Source organism: Gossypium raimondii, chromosome 2, assembly GCF_025698545.1.
Source record: "Gossypium raimondii isolate GPD5lz chromosome 2, ASM2569854v1, whole genome shotgun sequence".
NCBI classification, from domain to species: Eukaryota; Viridiplantae; Streptophyta; class Magnoliopsida; order Malvales; family Malvaceae; genus Gossypium; species Gossypium raimondii.
Genome location: NC_068566.1, coordinates 3055783 through 3074265, shown reverse-complemented (window position 1 = coordinate 3074265; position 18483 = coordinate 3055783). Strand labels below are relative to the sequence as shown.

General features: G+C 32.3%; 2 protein-coding genes across 2 annotated transcripts; both read right to left on the bottom strand.

Annotated features, from left to right (window-relative positions):
* Positions 1–8318: 8318 nt before the first annotated feature.
* Positions 8319–10846, bottom strand: LOC105789777 (1-aminocyclopropane-1-carboxylate synthase CMA101). The gene is made up of 4 exons (XM_012617135.2): positions 10700–10846; positions 10451–10582; positions 10198–10358; positions 8319–9485 (listed from the first exon to the last, which is right to left on the bottom strand). Exons 1-4 carry the CDS (start codon positions 10844–10846, stop codon positions 8534–8536), a joined length of 1392 nt encoding a protein of 463 aa, XP_012472589.1. The 3' UTR covers positions 8319–8533.
* Positions 10847–15082: 4236 nt separating this feature from the next.
* On the bottom strand, positions 15083–18098 carry LOC105787703 (probable pectin methylesterase CGR2). Its single transcript, XM_012614226.2, has 7 exons — positions 17874–18098; positions 17571–17745; positions 17419–17458; positions 17264–17299; positions 15879–16253; positions 15683–15738; positions 15083–15530 (listed from the first exon to the last, which is right to left on the bottom strand). The coding sequence occupies exons 2-7, from the start codon at positions 17691–17693 to the stop codon at positions 15378–15380; spliced, it is 783 nt and encodes a 260-aa protein (XP_012469680.1). The 5' UTR covers positions 17694–17745; positions 17874–18098; the 3' UTR covers positions 15083–15377.
* Between the last annotated feature and the right edge of the window lie 385 nt (positions 18099–18483).

The following is an 18483-nucleotide window of genomic DNA, read 5'->3' as shown; positions in this document are numbered from 1 at the left end:
AACTCTTATTCCTATCAATGCAAATTGGTAACTCATCTTTCATTTGGTACTTCGATCTAAGCACACGAACCCAAAAAGCTTCTTTGTCAAGCACCAATTTAAACCCCAACTTCAACAAAAAATATTCTGATATCAGAGTTTCCTCAAACCAAGACTGCCGCACACTTTTTGTTGACAAATGGATTTCCAACCTACCAGAGACATCTTCTTTTTCCTCTCGGAAGACCCCCAAATAAACTATTTCACCAAACTTTCAATCTCATCGTGAAATTTCCTAGGTATCATCATGGATTGCATGAAGTAGCTAGGAATAGATAAGAGAACTGATTGGGCTAAAGTGATGCGCCCGGTTAAGAGAGATTTTTAACTTCCTAGCTTTGAAGCTTACCACGCACTTTTTCCACCACGAATTAAAGAGTGCTACTAGTGACTCTCTGGTGAGAAAGAGGAACTCCAAGATAATGGCCACGATTATGAACTTGCTGAAAACCAAACGTAGTGCTGAACGTATCCATTGTAAATTCATCCACACCTTTAGAAAAAAAATGTTGGTCTTCCTAGCGTTAATTTTATGCCCAGATAATGCACAAAATCTATCTAGAATATTTTTTAAGACTCTATCATGCTTCGAATCTACTTTACTGAAGATAACCAAATTATCAGTAAAAAACAAATGCGAAATAGTAGGCCCGTTTCTAGAAAGACGAATAGGGCTCCACTTTCCTTCCGAAATAGCAGACTGAATCAAATGACCAAACCACTCCATACAAAGCATAAAAAGATAGGGAGAAAGAGGACACCCTTAACAGATACCTTTAACAGGTCTGAATTTAGATAACGGTGTTCCATTCCACATAACCTGCATAGTAGAATTAGAGATAGAGGACATAATAACATTAATAAGATAATCGGGGATACCTGCCACTTGGAGAGAAGTGTCAATGAATTCCCAACTAACTCTATCATAGGCCTTCTCCAAGTCAATTTTAATCGCCATCTATTTCCCTTTTTTTCTAAGATCTTATAGTATGAATTACCTCTTGAGCTAAAATAATGTTCTCATTGATATTTTTTCCTGCAATAAAGCCAGCCTGTTTCTACGCAATAATTTTAGGCAAGATATGCTTAAAATGATTAGCAATTACCTTCATCATCAACTTGTATAGAACTGAACTGAGCAAAGGCTTATTGGCCGGAATTGACCAAAAACTTCAGGATTTTAAACCTTCAGAATAAGAATGATCAAGGTATTATTCAGATCAGGATCAATAGAATTTCCATCGAAGACCTTCCTGACCCAATCACAAACCGCTCCCCCAATAGTGTCCCACTGCTTTTGGAAGAAAAAGGCATGAAAATCATCACTACTTGGTGCTTTAAGAGGAGCCATATCAAAAAGAGCCTCATTAATTTCCATGTTTGACACTGATTTCCCCAAAAAATTAATATCAACTGGATCAAGCTGAGGAAAACCGCTAGGAGGTAAAATACCCAAAGGCGCAAGAATTTCTCTATACAATCTTTGAAAGAACTCGTTCACCTCTCCTTTAATGTCCTCAAGGTCGTAGATCCAATTACCATCAGAATTGTGAATAACAGAAATACGATTATTTTTCCTCCTTTACAAAGTACGAGTATAGAAAAACTTGGTGTTTTGGTCATCCAATTCAACTAGTTACACTTTGCTTTTTTCTTTCAAAGAAGTTCTTCGTGGTGAAGAACACTCTCAAGTTCTTGGCGAAGAGACAAATCCTCCTGATTTAAGCGGTAAGACCAGAGTAATCCCTTATCCTCTGGATGTTGGTAATTCTTTTGATAAGATCTATCTTACGGGTGGTAATATTACCATAAACATGTTTATTCCACTCCTTAAGTTTATGAGTAAGCTTACCAAGAGAATTAGATATATTACCAGAGAAATCTTAATTTTCCTTAAAAAATCCATCAAAAATCTAAAAGGTCTTCCCGGGGGGAGAGAAATACTCGGATTCAGAACCAAAAGGAGAGGGCGATGGTCTGACTTAATCTTTGAAAGGTGAGAAACCATGCAATTAGGAAAATTACATATCCATGCCTCATTTTCCAAAACACGGTCTAATCTCTCGAACAAAGATCCCCTATGCCAAGTGAAGAGAAGCCCTCTGAACCCTAAATCATGAAGCTCATCTGAATCAACAAAGTCGCCAAAATGTGGGAATCTCCTACCCCTAGAGAGGCCCTCAGATTTCTCAGAAGAGGAGAGGATTGCGTTGAAATCATAAATAGCAATCCAAGGGATCTAACCAAACGGATTTGTAGACCTCAAATTATTCCAAAAAAAATTGACGTATTTGCCTATTGGGACTACCATAAACAAAAGAGATAAAAATAGGATGTGACAAGGGCATTTGCCAAACCCGAGTCAAAATGAATTGCGGATGGCTACGGACCACCTCAAGGCGAACAGAATCTTTCCATCTAGCCAAATACCCCCAAAGAAGCCAATCGCCTCCACACGATAAGAATATTGGAAACCCAACTTAGCAATAATGTTGTCAGCCTTGGCCCCACTTACTCTCGGTTTGAGCAAACTAACAATATCAGGTTTGTACTCCATATTGAATTTTAGAAAAATTCTAGGAAATTTAACATTTGCACAACCCTAGAAATTCCACGAAAAGATAGTAATATTTATTAAATAAAATTAAAAAATAGGAGATCATACCTAGCTTTCGAAGCCAATATTGTCTTCCGAATTTGAACCTACTCTATCTAGCTCGACATTCAAATTCTTGCTGAGAATTTGAAGAGATAAGAGCTCCGCCATCGCCTCTATAGACTCAGCTAAAGGAATGCGCGTGTTCCTAGAAGGTTTAAAACGATTCTCTCGAACCCGTAAAGCAAAAGAGGTCTTTCGATTACTTCAACTACCACTGTCTCTAGCATCGCTTCTTCGGTCTTTAGGACTAGTTAAATTCGAACCCAAAGCCGAATCCAGGACCTCCACTAATCACGAACCCGATTTAACCTTTTGATTAGATTGAACATTTTTTTTAAAGTAACTGCTGAATGCTTACCTGGATCAAGTGTATTATCGAATATAGGAACAATGAATCCTTTGGATTCATCAAACATGAGATTGTAATGTGCTTTAATTTTATCCAAATCTTCAACTTCAATATTAGCCGATTTCTAGAATCCAAATTGCCTTGACGCTTGCGTCATCAATTGGAATATTATTTTGTAAACCTGCATGCTTCGAACCTGCAGAAGAAGAATAGAAAAAAATAGAATCAGGTAATTTAGCCGTAAACCCCCCATTATTATTAATAAAACCACCCAACCCCATAGGCGTTTTCCCCAAAGATTTATCCAAAGAATCTTTGGAATTTTGGCGCAAGCTTTCCGCAGTAACACTGCCCAAATTATCATTCATAACAGGCCCCCTAGATGAGCCCAACCCCACATTACCCCTATGACCTGCATCAACTAAAGAACCCCCAACACCTTTTTTATTAACCTTAGTTTTAAAACTCCTTGAATTAGCAGCCACCTCCACATTAGCTTTTTCCCTTAAAATTTCTCCAATAGATAGCCCCGCATCATCACTTAAATCCTTCTCCACCATTAATGATGAAAATATGGACCCTAACGGGTTTTTAGTTTGTTTCGCCAAACCGTCCGCCAAAAGATCCTGCTTCCCCCACCGTGATGATTTTCTTTCCACCAACATCCACGGCCCAAACTCCGGTTCCTTCTCTCTACTTCTGGAACTAGTTGTTTCATCGTCTATGCTGCCCCCGTTAGAAAGGGCAACCCCGATCGACAATTCATCACGATTCAGCACTGGGTTTTTATCCGTCGCAACTGATGGGCATGTTTCTTTAACATGCCCATACTTACCACAAGAGAAACACACTGTCGAATATGGACAGCACCGTCAACAATAACCTGCAAAATCAACGGCTTTTCCAGATTAATGTAAACAGCTAAACGAGCAAACCGGCCTCTGGTCTGATTATCAGTCTGGACATCAAGTTTGACCACCTTTCCGATGAGACCCCCAATGGCTTCAATTATTTTCCGTTTATAAAGCTATCCTGGGAGACTCGGCAGATGAATCTAGGCCAACACCACACTAGGGTAAGGTTGAGAAGGACTAAAGTGTTTAGTCTATGGTTGAACAGTCAGGTACTGTCCATAGATGATCCAAGGGCCCTGTGTCAAAACTCTGTTGTAATCATCAGCAACCTGAAATTTAACCAAAAAAAGCCATTAGTAATGTCCATTAAACGAATAGAATTCACTGGTTTCCAAAGAAAAAGAATACGATTATGCATGGCGTTGTAATCGATGTTACACCCTAGAAGTTTGACGATGACCGTTGTCGAAACCATTTTTATTTTAAAAAATGGGGTCGACTTTTAAAACAAAAATAGAGTCGCCACCGATCTTTTTTCGAGGTGTGATCGGGTCACCTTGAGATTAATCATTTTAATAAAATATTTTGATTTATTAAAATAATGATTTTGGTCTACAAAATTTGAGAAAATGGGCTCGGGAGTCGGTTACGCACGATGAAGGATTAGCACCCTCGTAACGCCCAAAAATTGGCACCTAATTGATTAATTAACGTCCTAATGTCGAAAATTTGAAAAGATTTTAAAATACGATCCTCTTTAAAAACCTGAATAAATTGAATTTGATGTTAAGACCTCATTGTCCCGAAGTAATAAGATGTCACATCCAGTAAGTTAGGATACGAGATTTTAACCCTCGAAACTAAACTTGTCTCATGCATTAAAGTTTAAAAAGGATATTCGGTTATTTGTTTAATGTCTTAAAGTCGAATGTCGAAAAAAGATTGAAAAGTGATTCCCCTTTTAAAAATATTTATTGAAAATTATTATTTTCAAAAGATTGGGTCTAATGTCTTGCTTCAATGAGATGAGGAAATTGAAACCCCGTAAGTTAGAGCACGATTTCTCATTGTTCCAAAGACGACATATTGCAAACTTCATTTTCCCTTTTTTACGAAATTGGATCAAAGCGAAAGTTTAATGCAATATTAACAATGATATAAATTCGACTTATTCGAAATGAAATGAAATGAAATAATCAACTTTTGGCAAATAAATCGGAAATTTTAACTCTGATGTAATGTTCAGAATTGAAAAGCAAATGTATGAACATGAAATAATATACATGGGCAGGGTACTAAACAATATGTGCGTACAAACCCCAAACACACATAATAATTATCGAACTCGAAATAATATATAAAACAAACGTAATTCCAAAGAAAATGTACATAAATAAAACAACATGAAGTAAGTAATAGGCTAAAAATTATTATGCAAATCAATTTAAGGTAAAACAAAGACATGAAATGAATTGAAATAAATCATTTAGTAAATTGTTTAAAACAACTAATAAAACACAATATACAAAATATTTAAGCAAATAAAGAATGAAGAAAAATTAGAATATACATTATATAGAAAATAATAATTTTTTAAAAAAATGAAGAAAAATTAGAATATACATTATATAGAAAAATAATAATTTTTTAAAAAAAGTAACGTGTATAATTCAAAATAAATAGTATGTATATGGATGAAGTTTAAAACAACACATGAATTAAAACAAATAATATATATATATATATATATATATATATATAAATGTACAATTTAATACAAATAATATCTACAATTTGAAATGAATTGGATAATTTACAAAATATAATAAATTTGAAATAATAATACATATAAAATTTAAATTTTTTATGATAATTCTAGAGTAATCATATGTGATAAATCCAAAATAATAGTACATAATAACTTTAAAATATTAATGATAAATTTTAAAATAAATATACATGATAAATTTAAAATAATGTTACCATGAATTTAAAATAATGATATTGATAAATTACAAATAATAAAACGTGATAAATCTAAACTAATAATATACAATAAATTAACTTAGATAATATTAATGATGAATTTAATAATAAGTTTAAACATTCAAATCATATCCAATTTAAAATTTAAAAAACATAATAATCAATACTTAAATAAATAAAACACAAGCAAATTAAATCAAACTAGTGAGGATTAAATTGAATTTAAAATAGAATTAAAAGGAAAAAAATAAGAATAAAACAAAATTGAGGGCGAATATGGAAAAATAGATAGTATAAAAATAGATTGCAATTGATAATATATGAAAAATTTTTTAAAGGAAATAATCAAACAATTTAAAATAGATGGTTTATAACACGAGTTTTAAAAATAAACAACATGTGTGACATAATATTAAAACAAATAAAATGGAAAAAAATAAAAGATTAATGATAAGAATGGTTAAATGAATGAACAATATGTAAATAAGAAAGTTGATGGATAAATAAACGAATAAAAGTAAAAGAATAATTAATGATTAAACAATTAAATGGATAAATAAAAAAGGTTAAAAAAACGCTTAAGTCAGCCTAACTCTCACAATATGAAGATTCAACGAAATTCCTCCACCAAAATCCAACTCAAATGAAAGCAACTTAAAAAGAAACGAAGATGAACGAAGAACAAAATAAGAACAAGCCACAGAAAATAAGTACGTAAGAGAGGGAGAAATTTGAGTGAATGCTTTTAAGAATTATTATTGCTCTAAACTCCAGTGTTTTACAATGAAGGGAGAGGCCATAGTTGAGCCTCCCCAAATCCAACGGTATAGATCAATTACATCAACGGCTAAGATTAAAGGGTATCTGCAAATTAAATCTCTAAGATTACAAAATCTTTATCTTCTAAGATTGCATATCATATCTAAAATTGCATATCATTGAAGATTATGTTTCCATATGTGTCAAGCTTGTAGATGGACCTTCAACCTTTTCAAGTAATGAGTCATTCTGATCGGGTCAAATGATATAATTTTGGACTGGACTTGAATTTTATTTTATTATTTTAGGTTTATTATTTTTTTGTGAGCCCGAACTAAATTGGCTTATTACAACCTTCAATTTCCGTTTCTCTGAAGAGAATATCCTTAATACGATCCGAGAAGGCGATAGCAGGAACACCGTCAATGATGGTCGTACTCGCATCTCCTTCTAGCAACTCAAAACCATTATCACTCCCCGCAGAAAGCACAGAACGATCCGAGTCGGAGACTACAATATGTCCTTGCAAGAGTTTGTCTTTCCACGACATAGTCAGTTGTGGATCAGGATCCACAGCCAATAGAAGTATCTCCTTCGACAAAATTATCTTTTTCAGTTATCTTTACAAGGAAAAAGAATCTTTCTAGTATTTTCTCCATACTTTTTTAGTAATTATAATTTTGTCCTTATTTTCCTCTAAGTCGTCGACAGCGAAATCTCCAAACTATACGATATTGACATGCTTTTGCTTTCTTAATTCCAGAGCCTGATGACTAAAACCTATGATATCTATATAATAATAAATGTAGTACTTAATGTATTTCTTTTATCAATTTAGTTCTTTTAATTAAATTTGATCATTAATTTTAGAAATAGTCAAATTACATTTTTAATGGAAATATTGAGTAAAATAAGAATTTTTTAATTATGTTGGCATGTATATTTTATGTTGACAGGATACTATTTGTTGTATATGTCATATCAACAAAAATTTAAAAATTATAAAAATTTTAAAAATTCAAAAGATAAAAATAAAATTCATAAAAATAAGCATGAACCACACACAAGTTGCCATGTCCATTGCCAAATTTAAAATTTTAGTAAATATTTTTGTTAAAAAACATTATAGCGAAATTTTACTTTTTTAAAAAAAATTAACATCAAATTTAGTTAAAAAAAGCGATTATACATTTTTTATTGCTTCAAAACCGCGTTATAACTCTAAACCTCTATTAAGCATTTATAGATTTCTTGCAAGCAACTCCCCAAAGCTTTCGTATAGTTGGTGGATCGACTAGGAAACAAAATCGAAAAACTGTTTTTACCTTTATTTTCATAATCTAAATCTCCACAAAATCTTACTTTTTGTTGACGAAATATGTTGCACACGTAGAATAAAGAAAAAGAAACCACATTATTGAGTGTTAAGACTTGAATATGACATTGTTAAGAGAGGAGAACTATGAACCCTAAAAGAAAAAAGAAGAAGAAAGAAGACAGCTATTTATATAAGTATAATAAATTATTTCTATATTTGATCATCCATGGTGGATATAGCACAAACACACTACGAATCCCATATGGGTTGAGTTCAGTTTCTCTGTTTACAAATTAAGAAATAACTTATAAAGAATAGGCGTCTTCAAATCTCTAAACAACTCCTGCCCTTCCTCCTCAGTTCAATAAAATGTTGACACCGAACACAGTTGATCCCAGTACCGGTTGGATCTCTAAACAGCTTCTACCCCTTTCTTCTTATATATATTTAAATCCATAATATGTTCACACCGAATGCAGTTGACACCAGTCTGGGTTGGATCTCTAAGCTCGCCTATCAAATACATATATGCATGTCCACACTAGGTAAAAGTTATGGCTTGAATGACTTTATCGTTGATCTTGTTCATTGAAGGACTGAAACGATAACCTGAAAATCCATTTCCCAATGTGGGATTCTTTCCTTAACTTTTCCGACTCTTGGTGATTATGTTTTTCAATGGAACCAACGAAGGATTTTAACCTTTGCATGGCAAGTTCAAGTGCATCTTCCGACATGTTAGCGAAACAAACCCTAAACCACCCTGGTTCATTACAATGGCACGAAGAACCAGGAGAAATGTTGAGTTTAACATCGTAAATTATCCTTTCCCAAAGCTCCATTTCAGCTTCAAACGTGTCGGAGCTTAAAAGATGTCTCATATCAACCCAACAAAACAACCCAGCATTGCTTTCTAAGCAACGAATGCCGGATTTTTCCAGGCCGGAAACCAGTTTCCTCTGTCTCTTTAAAAGCCTGTTTTGGTTTTTAACAATGTAATGGTTCCTGAATTTCTTGTCGGATAACATGACTGAAAGAAGGTACTGAGTTTGTGAAGAAACAAGACCGAAACTCGACATTTTCACGGCGGCGGACACGACGGTGGGATCGTTGGAATAAATTGCACCGACACGAAAACCAGGGAGACCCAGATCTTTAGAAAGGCTATAAACAATATGAACTCTGTTGTTCTTCTCCATGTTCATGTCTTTTAAAGCTTCCATTATGCTTATGAAGCTTGGGGAATTAAACACGGTGCCGGAGTATATTTCGTCACTGATTAAATGGATTTGTTTGTCGGTGATGAAGTTGATGAGCAGGTTTAGTTCGGGTCTTGTCATTGTTGTGCCTAATGGATTTGATGGGTTGGTGATTAAGATTCCTTTCACTGTTAAGTTTTTTTTTTGTGCTTGTTGATAAGCTTCTTCAATGGCGGATGCTGTGATTCGAAAACAATTGGAGCTGGTACAGTGGATCGGTACTATCTGAACACCGGTTCTCCATTTGAGATCTCTGTCGAATCTGTGAAACAATGGCGGAAGAAAATAATTCATATAGTTTGTCAGCACGTATTTGATGATTTCATGCATAAAGTTACAGGTAAAATTTTTATTTTAGTCCTTCTACAATGTTAAGATTTGACATTTAGTCCCTATATATTAATTTGAAGTAGCTTAATCCTCAACTTTTACAATCCCATTAATTAGTCCATTGTTAACTATTTCGAGTAAAATATGTATATGAATTTTTTCTTAAAAACACTGCTTTTAACTCATCATTTTAAGGGTGAAATTAAAGATAGGTAATGACCCTAACCCCCAAAATGGTATATCTACCTTTTAGTCCTCTCAAAATTTTAAAATCAAAAGTTACTATATGGTAAAAATTATACTTTGGCCTCTTAAAAATTAAAAAATTATATTTTTCTTAAAAATGATGAAATCGTAAATTCATGCATGATAAAATTTCAGTTTGATCTCCCAAAATTTAAGACTAAATTTCACCTCTAAAAAGTTTTTAGTTTCGCTCTTGTATCAGGTTGACATAAATCTTTTGTGCTGGAAAAGGTGTTTTTAAGAAAATATACATTAATATTTCAACCAAAATAGTTAAATATTAATGTTATTCTAAATCTAAAAGAATTAAATCATGTGAAACTAAAATATAAAAGATTAAATATCCAATTTGATCATAAGGGGACCAAAATCATAATATTGTCCTTAACAAAATATACCCTGGGTAATACGGCGTAGGAAGAAGAAAAGCATCGCCATGTTCAGCAAGACAGAACATGAGAGTTTCATTGGCGGAAGTTGCACCGGCGGTGAGGACTATGTTATTTGGCTCAAAACTCACTTTGTTTCCTCTGATTTCAGCCATGAAATCAACCAATGCCTGTTCATAACAAATATCATCATCTTTATTTCATTTCTATCATTAAAATAAAATGGAAGTCTTTATTTTTATAAGCTTTATAAAGCTTATACCTTTTTAAATGCAGGAAGGCCATGATAATCTTGGAAAAGAGCAAGCTCTCTAAAAATGGATTGCCCATCTCTCTTGCACCCTACAGCTTCTGGGTTTTTAGCCAACCATGTCTCTAAAAGATCAAACGACAGCTGCAAATAATAATAATAATAACAACTGCATCTTTAATAAGCTATATATATATATATATATATATAAAGAATCCCCATTTTTTCTGGGTTTTTTTTTTTTGAATTATTGTGAGTTACCTGATTCTCTGCAAGACCCATTTGAATGATACCATTAGGGTTATGGAGATGATGGTAAGGGTTTTTCTCATATTCAAGCCATCCTAAGAAGTAAGAAGAATCTTGGCCATGTGAGTTGCACGTGGCTTTTCTTGACAATAACCCCATTTTTGATCTTATTTGATGCCACCAAATATGATATGATACTTTTATTGCAATCTTGTGATTGTTGTTTGATAAAAGGAAAAAAAAAAAGCTTTGATTGTTGTTGTTAATGGAGATCGATTGGATTCAGCTATTGCTATTGGGTATATATACACACACATTTATTATTCAATAATAAAACTTCATAAATAAAATACTTGACCAACCTATCAAGTCCATGCTGACTTGGACTCTGATGTTTGAAACTGTGGCCCTTATGTTCCCTTTTATGTCTTACCCCATAAAATCCATGTCGGCCACTTTGTTTAATGTAAGCTCATAAATTCAAGGTATTATCTACCACGTGGACGGTGGAGTTTGGTAAATCTTTGTTCCTCAATGATAAAGCAAAATAAAAGAAAAGAAAAGAGATAGGCTTAGATTCCTTAAATTCTATTATAATATATGTTTATCCAATTCAATATTCGATAATACATGTATAATAAATAAGTTGTTGACCATTAGAGGTGTTCATGGGTCGGGTCAGGTCGTGTTCGGGTCGGGGCTAAAATTTTCTTCAAACCCGCCCATATTTACAAAAGACTATTCCAAACTCATTTTAGGCCCATCCATATTATTTTTCAAATTTTTTAAAAAATATTTATATTATATTATTTTAATATTTAATAATTTTATACACTTATTATATATTTAATATAGGTTTATTTTTTATAATGTATTCTAAATTGCATAATGTATAAAAATATTATAAACTTAAAATGGGTTGGGTCAGGTCGGGCTCGAGCCCTGAATATTCAAGCCCGAGCCTGACCCATATTTTAAACAAAACTAATATTTTTGCTCGAACCCTCTCAAAATTCCAACCTGACCCATGAACAGATCTACTGACCGTATAGCTAAAATGATCTCAAACGGAAAAGAAGACCTACAAGTGTTCAATGATCTTCTTAGGAGATGCTAACAATCCTTAACTCTGATAAAGAAATAATTATTTTTACCCAATTACGTGGATGAATATATTAAAGCTTATTCATAACCTACATTGAAGGACCATTCATTACGGGGAAACCCTTTGTCTTTAGAGTCTTATTTATGTATTAATTTGAGATGAACCCTCTTTTTAGTGTGTTGAGTGTTGAAATCGTATATTCGACTAGTCTATGATGTAGATTTCACATGTTTTGGAAACTAACAAAAGTAAATATATATAGAAAGGTTTGGCTGTAAATGAAACCGACATGATACCCCCCCTTGACAAGTTGCATATATACAAAGGCAAATTCAACTTTGTCTCATCTTCCTTTTCTGTCATGCTTAGCATTTCTCAGAAATTCCTTCATTTTATTTTCAATTAGGGTTTTCCCCTTTTCCATTGTTAGGACTTGAAGAAGGCCGCGTGGTTTTGTTGTAGACATGTGAATGTGAAACCCTTGTCTGGATGAGTCGAGTCGAGTCGAAGACTACAGTCAGAATTATAAAAATAAGTAGGAGTCATGACTCCTTTATTTATATAATGAAATTGTAATTTGATATTTAGAAATTTATAATTTTATTTCCATCTTTTAATTCAAAATTTTCGATTTCACCGTCATATGGGGGCAGCTCCAATAGACTGTCTTAATCTTTAGTCTATTCCTCAATCTTCTTAGGGGAGACATCAATGGACCCATCCCACCATTAATGTAACCTTTTCTTCAGTAACGTAGGCCCCTCTCCAACCCTCCATGAAATGATCCCTTTGTTTCTTCTTTATGACATTGATGCCTTGTCGTGGCTAAAAACCTAATTCAATACCCAAAGAAAGGTTATCGAAAATGTTGCTTGGACTTTTAAATTTTTTAAAGCGCTCAATATTAATATTTGTATCTGACCTATATTTAGGAATATAATTAGGGATAAAGTCAACAATTTTATTTAGAGAATCGAGATAAATTATAAATTTTTTAAAAAATATTGTGTTAAAAATTAGATTAAATTATTAACTTTTATAACACCAAAAATGCAAATTTTACTTAATGAAAAGCTAAAAAAGACTTAAATTTAATGTTTTAATTTATAGAAGGGCCTAAAATAAAATTTTCCGACCTAACCAAAGGGGTTAAGGCCCCTGTTTGCCTTTGATTATCTCCCATAACATAACCTTTAATAACCCTCCAAATACATGAAAAAACTTATAAAAGAAAAACTTAATTATACCTGTTTCAGGCACATACTTATATCTGATATTCATATCTGAATCGAGTTTATCTACTTTCTCTTTTAAGAGTCTATTTTAATGAAAGACATTACATGGAATATATATATGAAAGGAAAAAAAATGAATATAAGTCGTGGAAACATTGAACTACATAAAATTCAAAGATGGGATGTAGGGTTTTTTCGTGTGTGATTGAAGGGTTGAGGAGATTAGTAGGAATGATAGTTCAAATTTGTAACTTTGTATTAGGTCAAATTCGTTTTCTTGAAGCTTAAAAATGGCTTTTGGACGGTTCTTAAATTGATTTACGAAAGCCTTAGTGTTCAAGTGATATGATGTTCATGTTTATTTTTCTCTAGGCTTGGTTGGATATTAATCAAATATTATTAATTCCACAAACATATTAAACATTAATCAAACATCTCTTTTAATTTCATTTTAATATCAATTCAGCTTATACCTATCTAAAATCTTATTTCATTGTTGGGTTTTAAATCTTAATTTGGATAGTGAGAAAACTGAGTTATGGTTTAATCTCATGTTAATATGATAGTTAAGGTGTTCACTGCTTCAGATTTGGCCTGGATTTCTAGTCGCGCTAATTATATTGTACTTGGAAGTTGATTTTTGCACATGTTTTAGTTGATGTATTAGCTATAAACTAATCGCAATTGTTCATTTTTAGCCACTCATATGACTTGCTTGTGGTAGAGAAAGAAAATCTTTTACTTATTTTGAAGATGATTTATTTTTGACAAGTGTTTTTATTTATCTTTTAATTTCAAGTTTAAATTTGAACTAATTATTTTTATTTTAAGTCTAATTATTTTAACACATTTGTATTAAATAAATTTTTCCTCGTATTATTACACTAATATCCAACCACAACATTAATTAATTAAAATATTTATTTAAAATTATTAAAATTCTATTTGGTAAATATCATTAAAAACATTTATAAAATATTTATTAATAAACTTGGATTAATTTAAATAACTCTTAAAATAAACTATACGCATCAATAAAATTATAATTTCACATATTCACAACACTTCTTAAATATAAAATAATTTAAAACTTATATTTTAAATCACTTTTAATCTAAATTTTTAATCGTAACTTTATTTTTATTTTTATCTCAAAATTTAAACACATTTAATTGTAATTAATCTCAAGACGATTATTTTAAATTTACAACACTAATCTCTGATTTGTTACCACTAGCAATGTTTTGAGCTTCACGAAATATAAAAATCTAAACCCTATTTATCATGGGTTGGCATAATAAATTTCAAGTGACTAGAATTTATAGACATGTACCCACAATAATTTCATTTAGTCTAGTGTTATATATCCAAAGTGGGTCTAGATGTTAGCAAATTATGAGCAACCAGTGCATTTTATCCTAATATATTAAAGGAGTCGACATTATTATCAATGTAAGATGATGTGGGTTTGAGTGTACGCAGGTATATTATCCTCCTATTTAAGAGTTGGGAAGGGACTATGGGTAATTCTAGTCATTCTATCAAAAAAAAAAATAAATATGATAAAAACATATAATAAAATTAATGTTTTAAAAAGATAAATCAAAGGAGTCTCTCACCTTTATGAGCTTGTTTTTTTTTTTTTTTTTAATTATTGGTCGCAGTGGTTCATATTAAAATAATGACAACCAGACCATGCGATTTGCCCCATTAATTTTAGTTCATTGCGACTCGATTGTGTCCATCCTAACTTAAAAGTGATTGTTAAATTTTGATACCCGTTATGCGATGGTATGAGTCTCAAATGAAACAACCTTTGGAGACTCTGAATTTCAAATAAACTTGAACTCGAGCTTGGCGGCTCAACTCGATTACAGTAAGGATAGAGACCTACTATCAATATCAACCGATTTTGACCAGTTTGTGTAGGACCCAATTCTTATAGTCACTGGATCAATCCAACTGGCCAACATGGTTTTTTATTCCTACAAATAAGTATAGTAGCATATTCAAGATCAAATTAAAAAAAGCATGCCATAAGAAGACAAATAGAAATATGGGTAATCTCATAATGGGAAGCTAGATTTACTTCCACATTCAGAAAACAATATAACTAAATAAATGCATGTCTACAACAAATAGATGTAATTTTCCCCATCGATTGAATTAATAACTATCAAACCTGTAATGTTAAGGGCATTAACCCATTGATACCAACATCTCTTTTACCAAATTTAGTTCCCCAACAGAGTACATGTTGTATGAGAGCTGAAGATATTTTTACTTCACCTTCAATGCATATGACAACAAAAATAATGGAAATTTGATCTTGATGACTTTTCTCTTTGTATCAGTGGTATGGATTTAGGTGGAATACTTGACATGCTGGCAGGTATGAACTCTTTGATGCAGCCTGCTCAAACTTCCTCACGGCAGTTTCATTTTCTTTTAAACTGATTTGGTCGAAAAAACGAATCCACCAAGAGGAACTCCGCATTTTGGCCTTCAGAAACGAAACAGATGTGTTAATGATAAGGTAAATTTGATCTTGATACATTCCCCAAAACAAAAATGCTGAGTAACAGTTCTGATTTTTTATCAAATGAATGTTAAATATATACTATGGTTGATTTCAATTAGCATATAGGGACTTACTGGCCGGCCGAATTTCGATAGTTCTGCCACTTTAGCCTTCTGATGACCAGGGGTACCTGATCGACAAATGAAAATATATCATGTTATAGTTATGGTACAGCTTTTTTGTAAGAAAATATATCTGGATATAAGCATTTTTGGCCTGAGTAACTCTTGTTTTATAATTTATATAGAACTTGAAAGAGTAAGGGATTACCTGCAAAAATAATGAGACCATCAGAGGCAACCCTGGCCAACTCAAGCAGAGTCTTGTTCAGGTATTTTGGAGACAAGTAATCAAGGGCATCCGACACAATAACAAGAGAAAAAGACTTTGGCTTATAGGGAAGAGGGTACTTGATATCTGCCACACGTACAATCCCTTTGCCCACAAGACTCTTGCAACTTTCTTCAACATCCTCTATATCATATGGTTCCACACCCCAGGCTTCAGTATCCTCTTCTTTCAAAAGTTTAGAGACAACTGAACAGGTATCAGGTCCTACATGCAAAACCTTGTGCATGCTGTCCCCATATGCCTTCTTCAAAAATGGTATTGCCCTCTGAACTTCTAGACTGCATGTATAGTCACCTACAAAGATAACAAGAAAATAATTGATTTTCAGAACATTACACTCAATGAAAACACACCCTTAACAGAGCATGGCAAATCCATTATAATCATTAACTTTCAGTCTTCCAGTTATCACAGAAGATGCAAACCATATCTAACTAATATAACCACCTCTGATAATCCCTTTTATTCCTCGGGCCAAAATTAAATAAAATCCCACCTTATCTTTCAACTTTCCTTCCTCTAAAAAGTTAAAAGTATCATGGAAACCCCTATACTAAGAGTCATATTGCATTTTGCTCCCTCTACTAAAAAATAGGCAAATTAGTCACTGTATATTAGATCAAAGAGCAAATTGGTCTTTTCTTTTAAAAATTTCATCCCTTTGTATTGTTAAAAACCAACATGGCTAAAAGAATAACTAGATAGTGACATGTACGCGTACGTCCTGCTGACGTACAAGAACTAGTTTTTAAAGGTAAAAATAGATGAATTCTTTTATAAAAGGACCAATTTGCTCTTTGATTTAACGTACAAGGACTAATTTGCCCCTTTTTTTGAGTATAGGGACCAAAATGCAATCCGACTTCTAGTATAGGGGCTTCCATGATACTTTTACCCGTCTAGAAAGCACTTAAGGAGAAGATTATGACAAATTGTAAGAGATTATTCTATAGTACAAGTATCAAATGCAAGAAAGCTCCATAACCTTGAGATGCAGAAGTAAGGCCTCTAAGATCAATATTTTTTTTTGTCCAAAATATTCTCTCCAATGAATAAAAATATCTTATATATACGCTCTCGGATACATATGTGAATTGAATCTTAACTAAATTTTATATAAGATGTGAATTCATCCTCCCAATTTATCTACTCTACCAAACAAAGCATTAATGAATCCACTAAATATTCAAGTAGTTCAAAAGAGACACGATGACATCAAAATCAAATAAAAATCAGTAACTTAACGAGTTAATTTCATTATGAACATTAAATCCAATGAGGAAGAAAGTAAAAGAATAATTTACCTTCGATCCGACTAACTGCTTCACCTCGGAATTTACCTATATTCACGAACAGTATAAACAGTGTGAACAATTAATTGAACTAACAAGATCAGCATATTCAACAAACAAAAACAAGTAAACACAAATAAGAAATTCCAATAAAAAAAGAAGAATACCTGAACCACTATAGGCATAGCCAATGAGAAGGATAGCTCCCTGTAAATCATTTTCAAAAATATTACCCCAGTTAATTTCCTTTTCAAAATGTAACATTAATTGAAAAAATTCAAAAAACACAAAAAAAGAAAGGAAAAGATAAAGATATTACCACAACGACAAGAGCGATAGATAAAATAGGAGAAGATCGGGATTTAGAATGTAAAGCACCAGAGAACGGGAAGTTTCCGCTGTCAACAAAGCGGCGCGTGGAACTTACTTGCCTCCTTGACATTTTTACTTTGCTTTTTACTCTTATAATAATATATTAGATGTAATTGCTTACACTGCACCAAACAAACAACAGATTTACACAAAATTTTAGCATTTTCATTGAAAAAACAAAACAAATCCAAAAACATGAGAAAGCTAACATAAAATGGAAGAAATTATGAAATAAAAATTAAAAGTTCACCTTAGATTTGGATTTTGGATCTCAGATCTGTGAAGGAAAAAAGAAGCTTATTTGGCTTTTTTTTTTCTTCGAACAGTATACTAGTTTGAATTTACACCATTTTTGGCTAAAAAAGAGAATTTAACAGCTAGTCGAGTTTGAAAGGGACTTTGGGTTGGATTGGATACTCAGTATTTTTATTTTTCACTGTCTTTTTTTTAATTAAATTTGTTTTTGCTTAAAGCTAAGATCCAACGTGTTTGAGCGCGCCTTTGGGAGTTGTGTGATACATATACATACAGTTATTAGCGCGTCGGTGATATGATACGACGTCGCATCAATAGATCGAATATCAATAATGGCTATTAGATTTAAGAATACATTACAAGTAAAATTACATTTTGTTATTTTACTTCAAAAAGTTATAAAATAGTTATTAAATTATTTAAAAATTTTTGTTTAAATCATTGAATTGTTAAAATTTTTGTTGTATGGTCTTCTCTATTTGCATCGCATTCACCAATTGAAAACTCTTATTCCTCTTCTCTTCTACAGTTTAATTTCTTTTTATGAAACAACTTTAAACGTCATGAATTTGAGAATCAAAATCCAACCAATTTTTTTCTTCAAT

Coding starts and splice junctions, on each gene's coding strand:
- LOC105789777 (XM_012617135.2), bottom strand. CDS start 10,846: ATGGGGTTATTGTCAAGAAAAGCCACGTGCAACTCACATGGCCAAGAT. Junction 10,583..10,699: donor TGGGTCTTGCAGAGAATCAG/GTAACTCACAAT, acceptor TATTATTTGCAG/CTGTCGTTTGATCTTTTAGA. Junction 10,359..10,450: donor GCCTTCCTGCATTTAAAAAG/GTATAAGCTTTA, acceptor TGTTATGAACAG/GCATTGGTTGATTTCATGGC.
- LOC105787703 (XM_012614226.2), bottom strand. CDS start 17,693: ATGTCAAGGAGGCAAGTAAGTTCCACGCGCCGCTTTGTTGACAGCGGA. Junction 17,459..17,570: donor CTATCGCTCTTGTCGTTGTG/GTAATATCTTTA, acceptor AATGATTTACAG/GGAGCTATCCTTCTCATTGG. Junction 15,531..15,682: donor TATCGAAATTCGGCCGGCCA/GTAAGTCCCTAT, acceptor TCGTTTCTGAAG/GCCAAAATGCGGAGTTCCTC.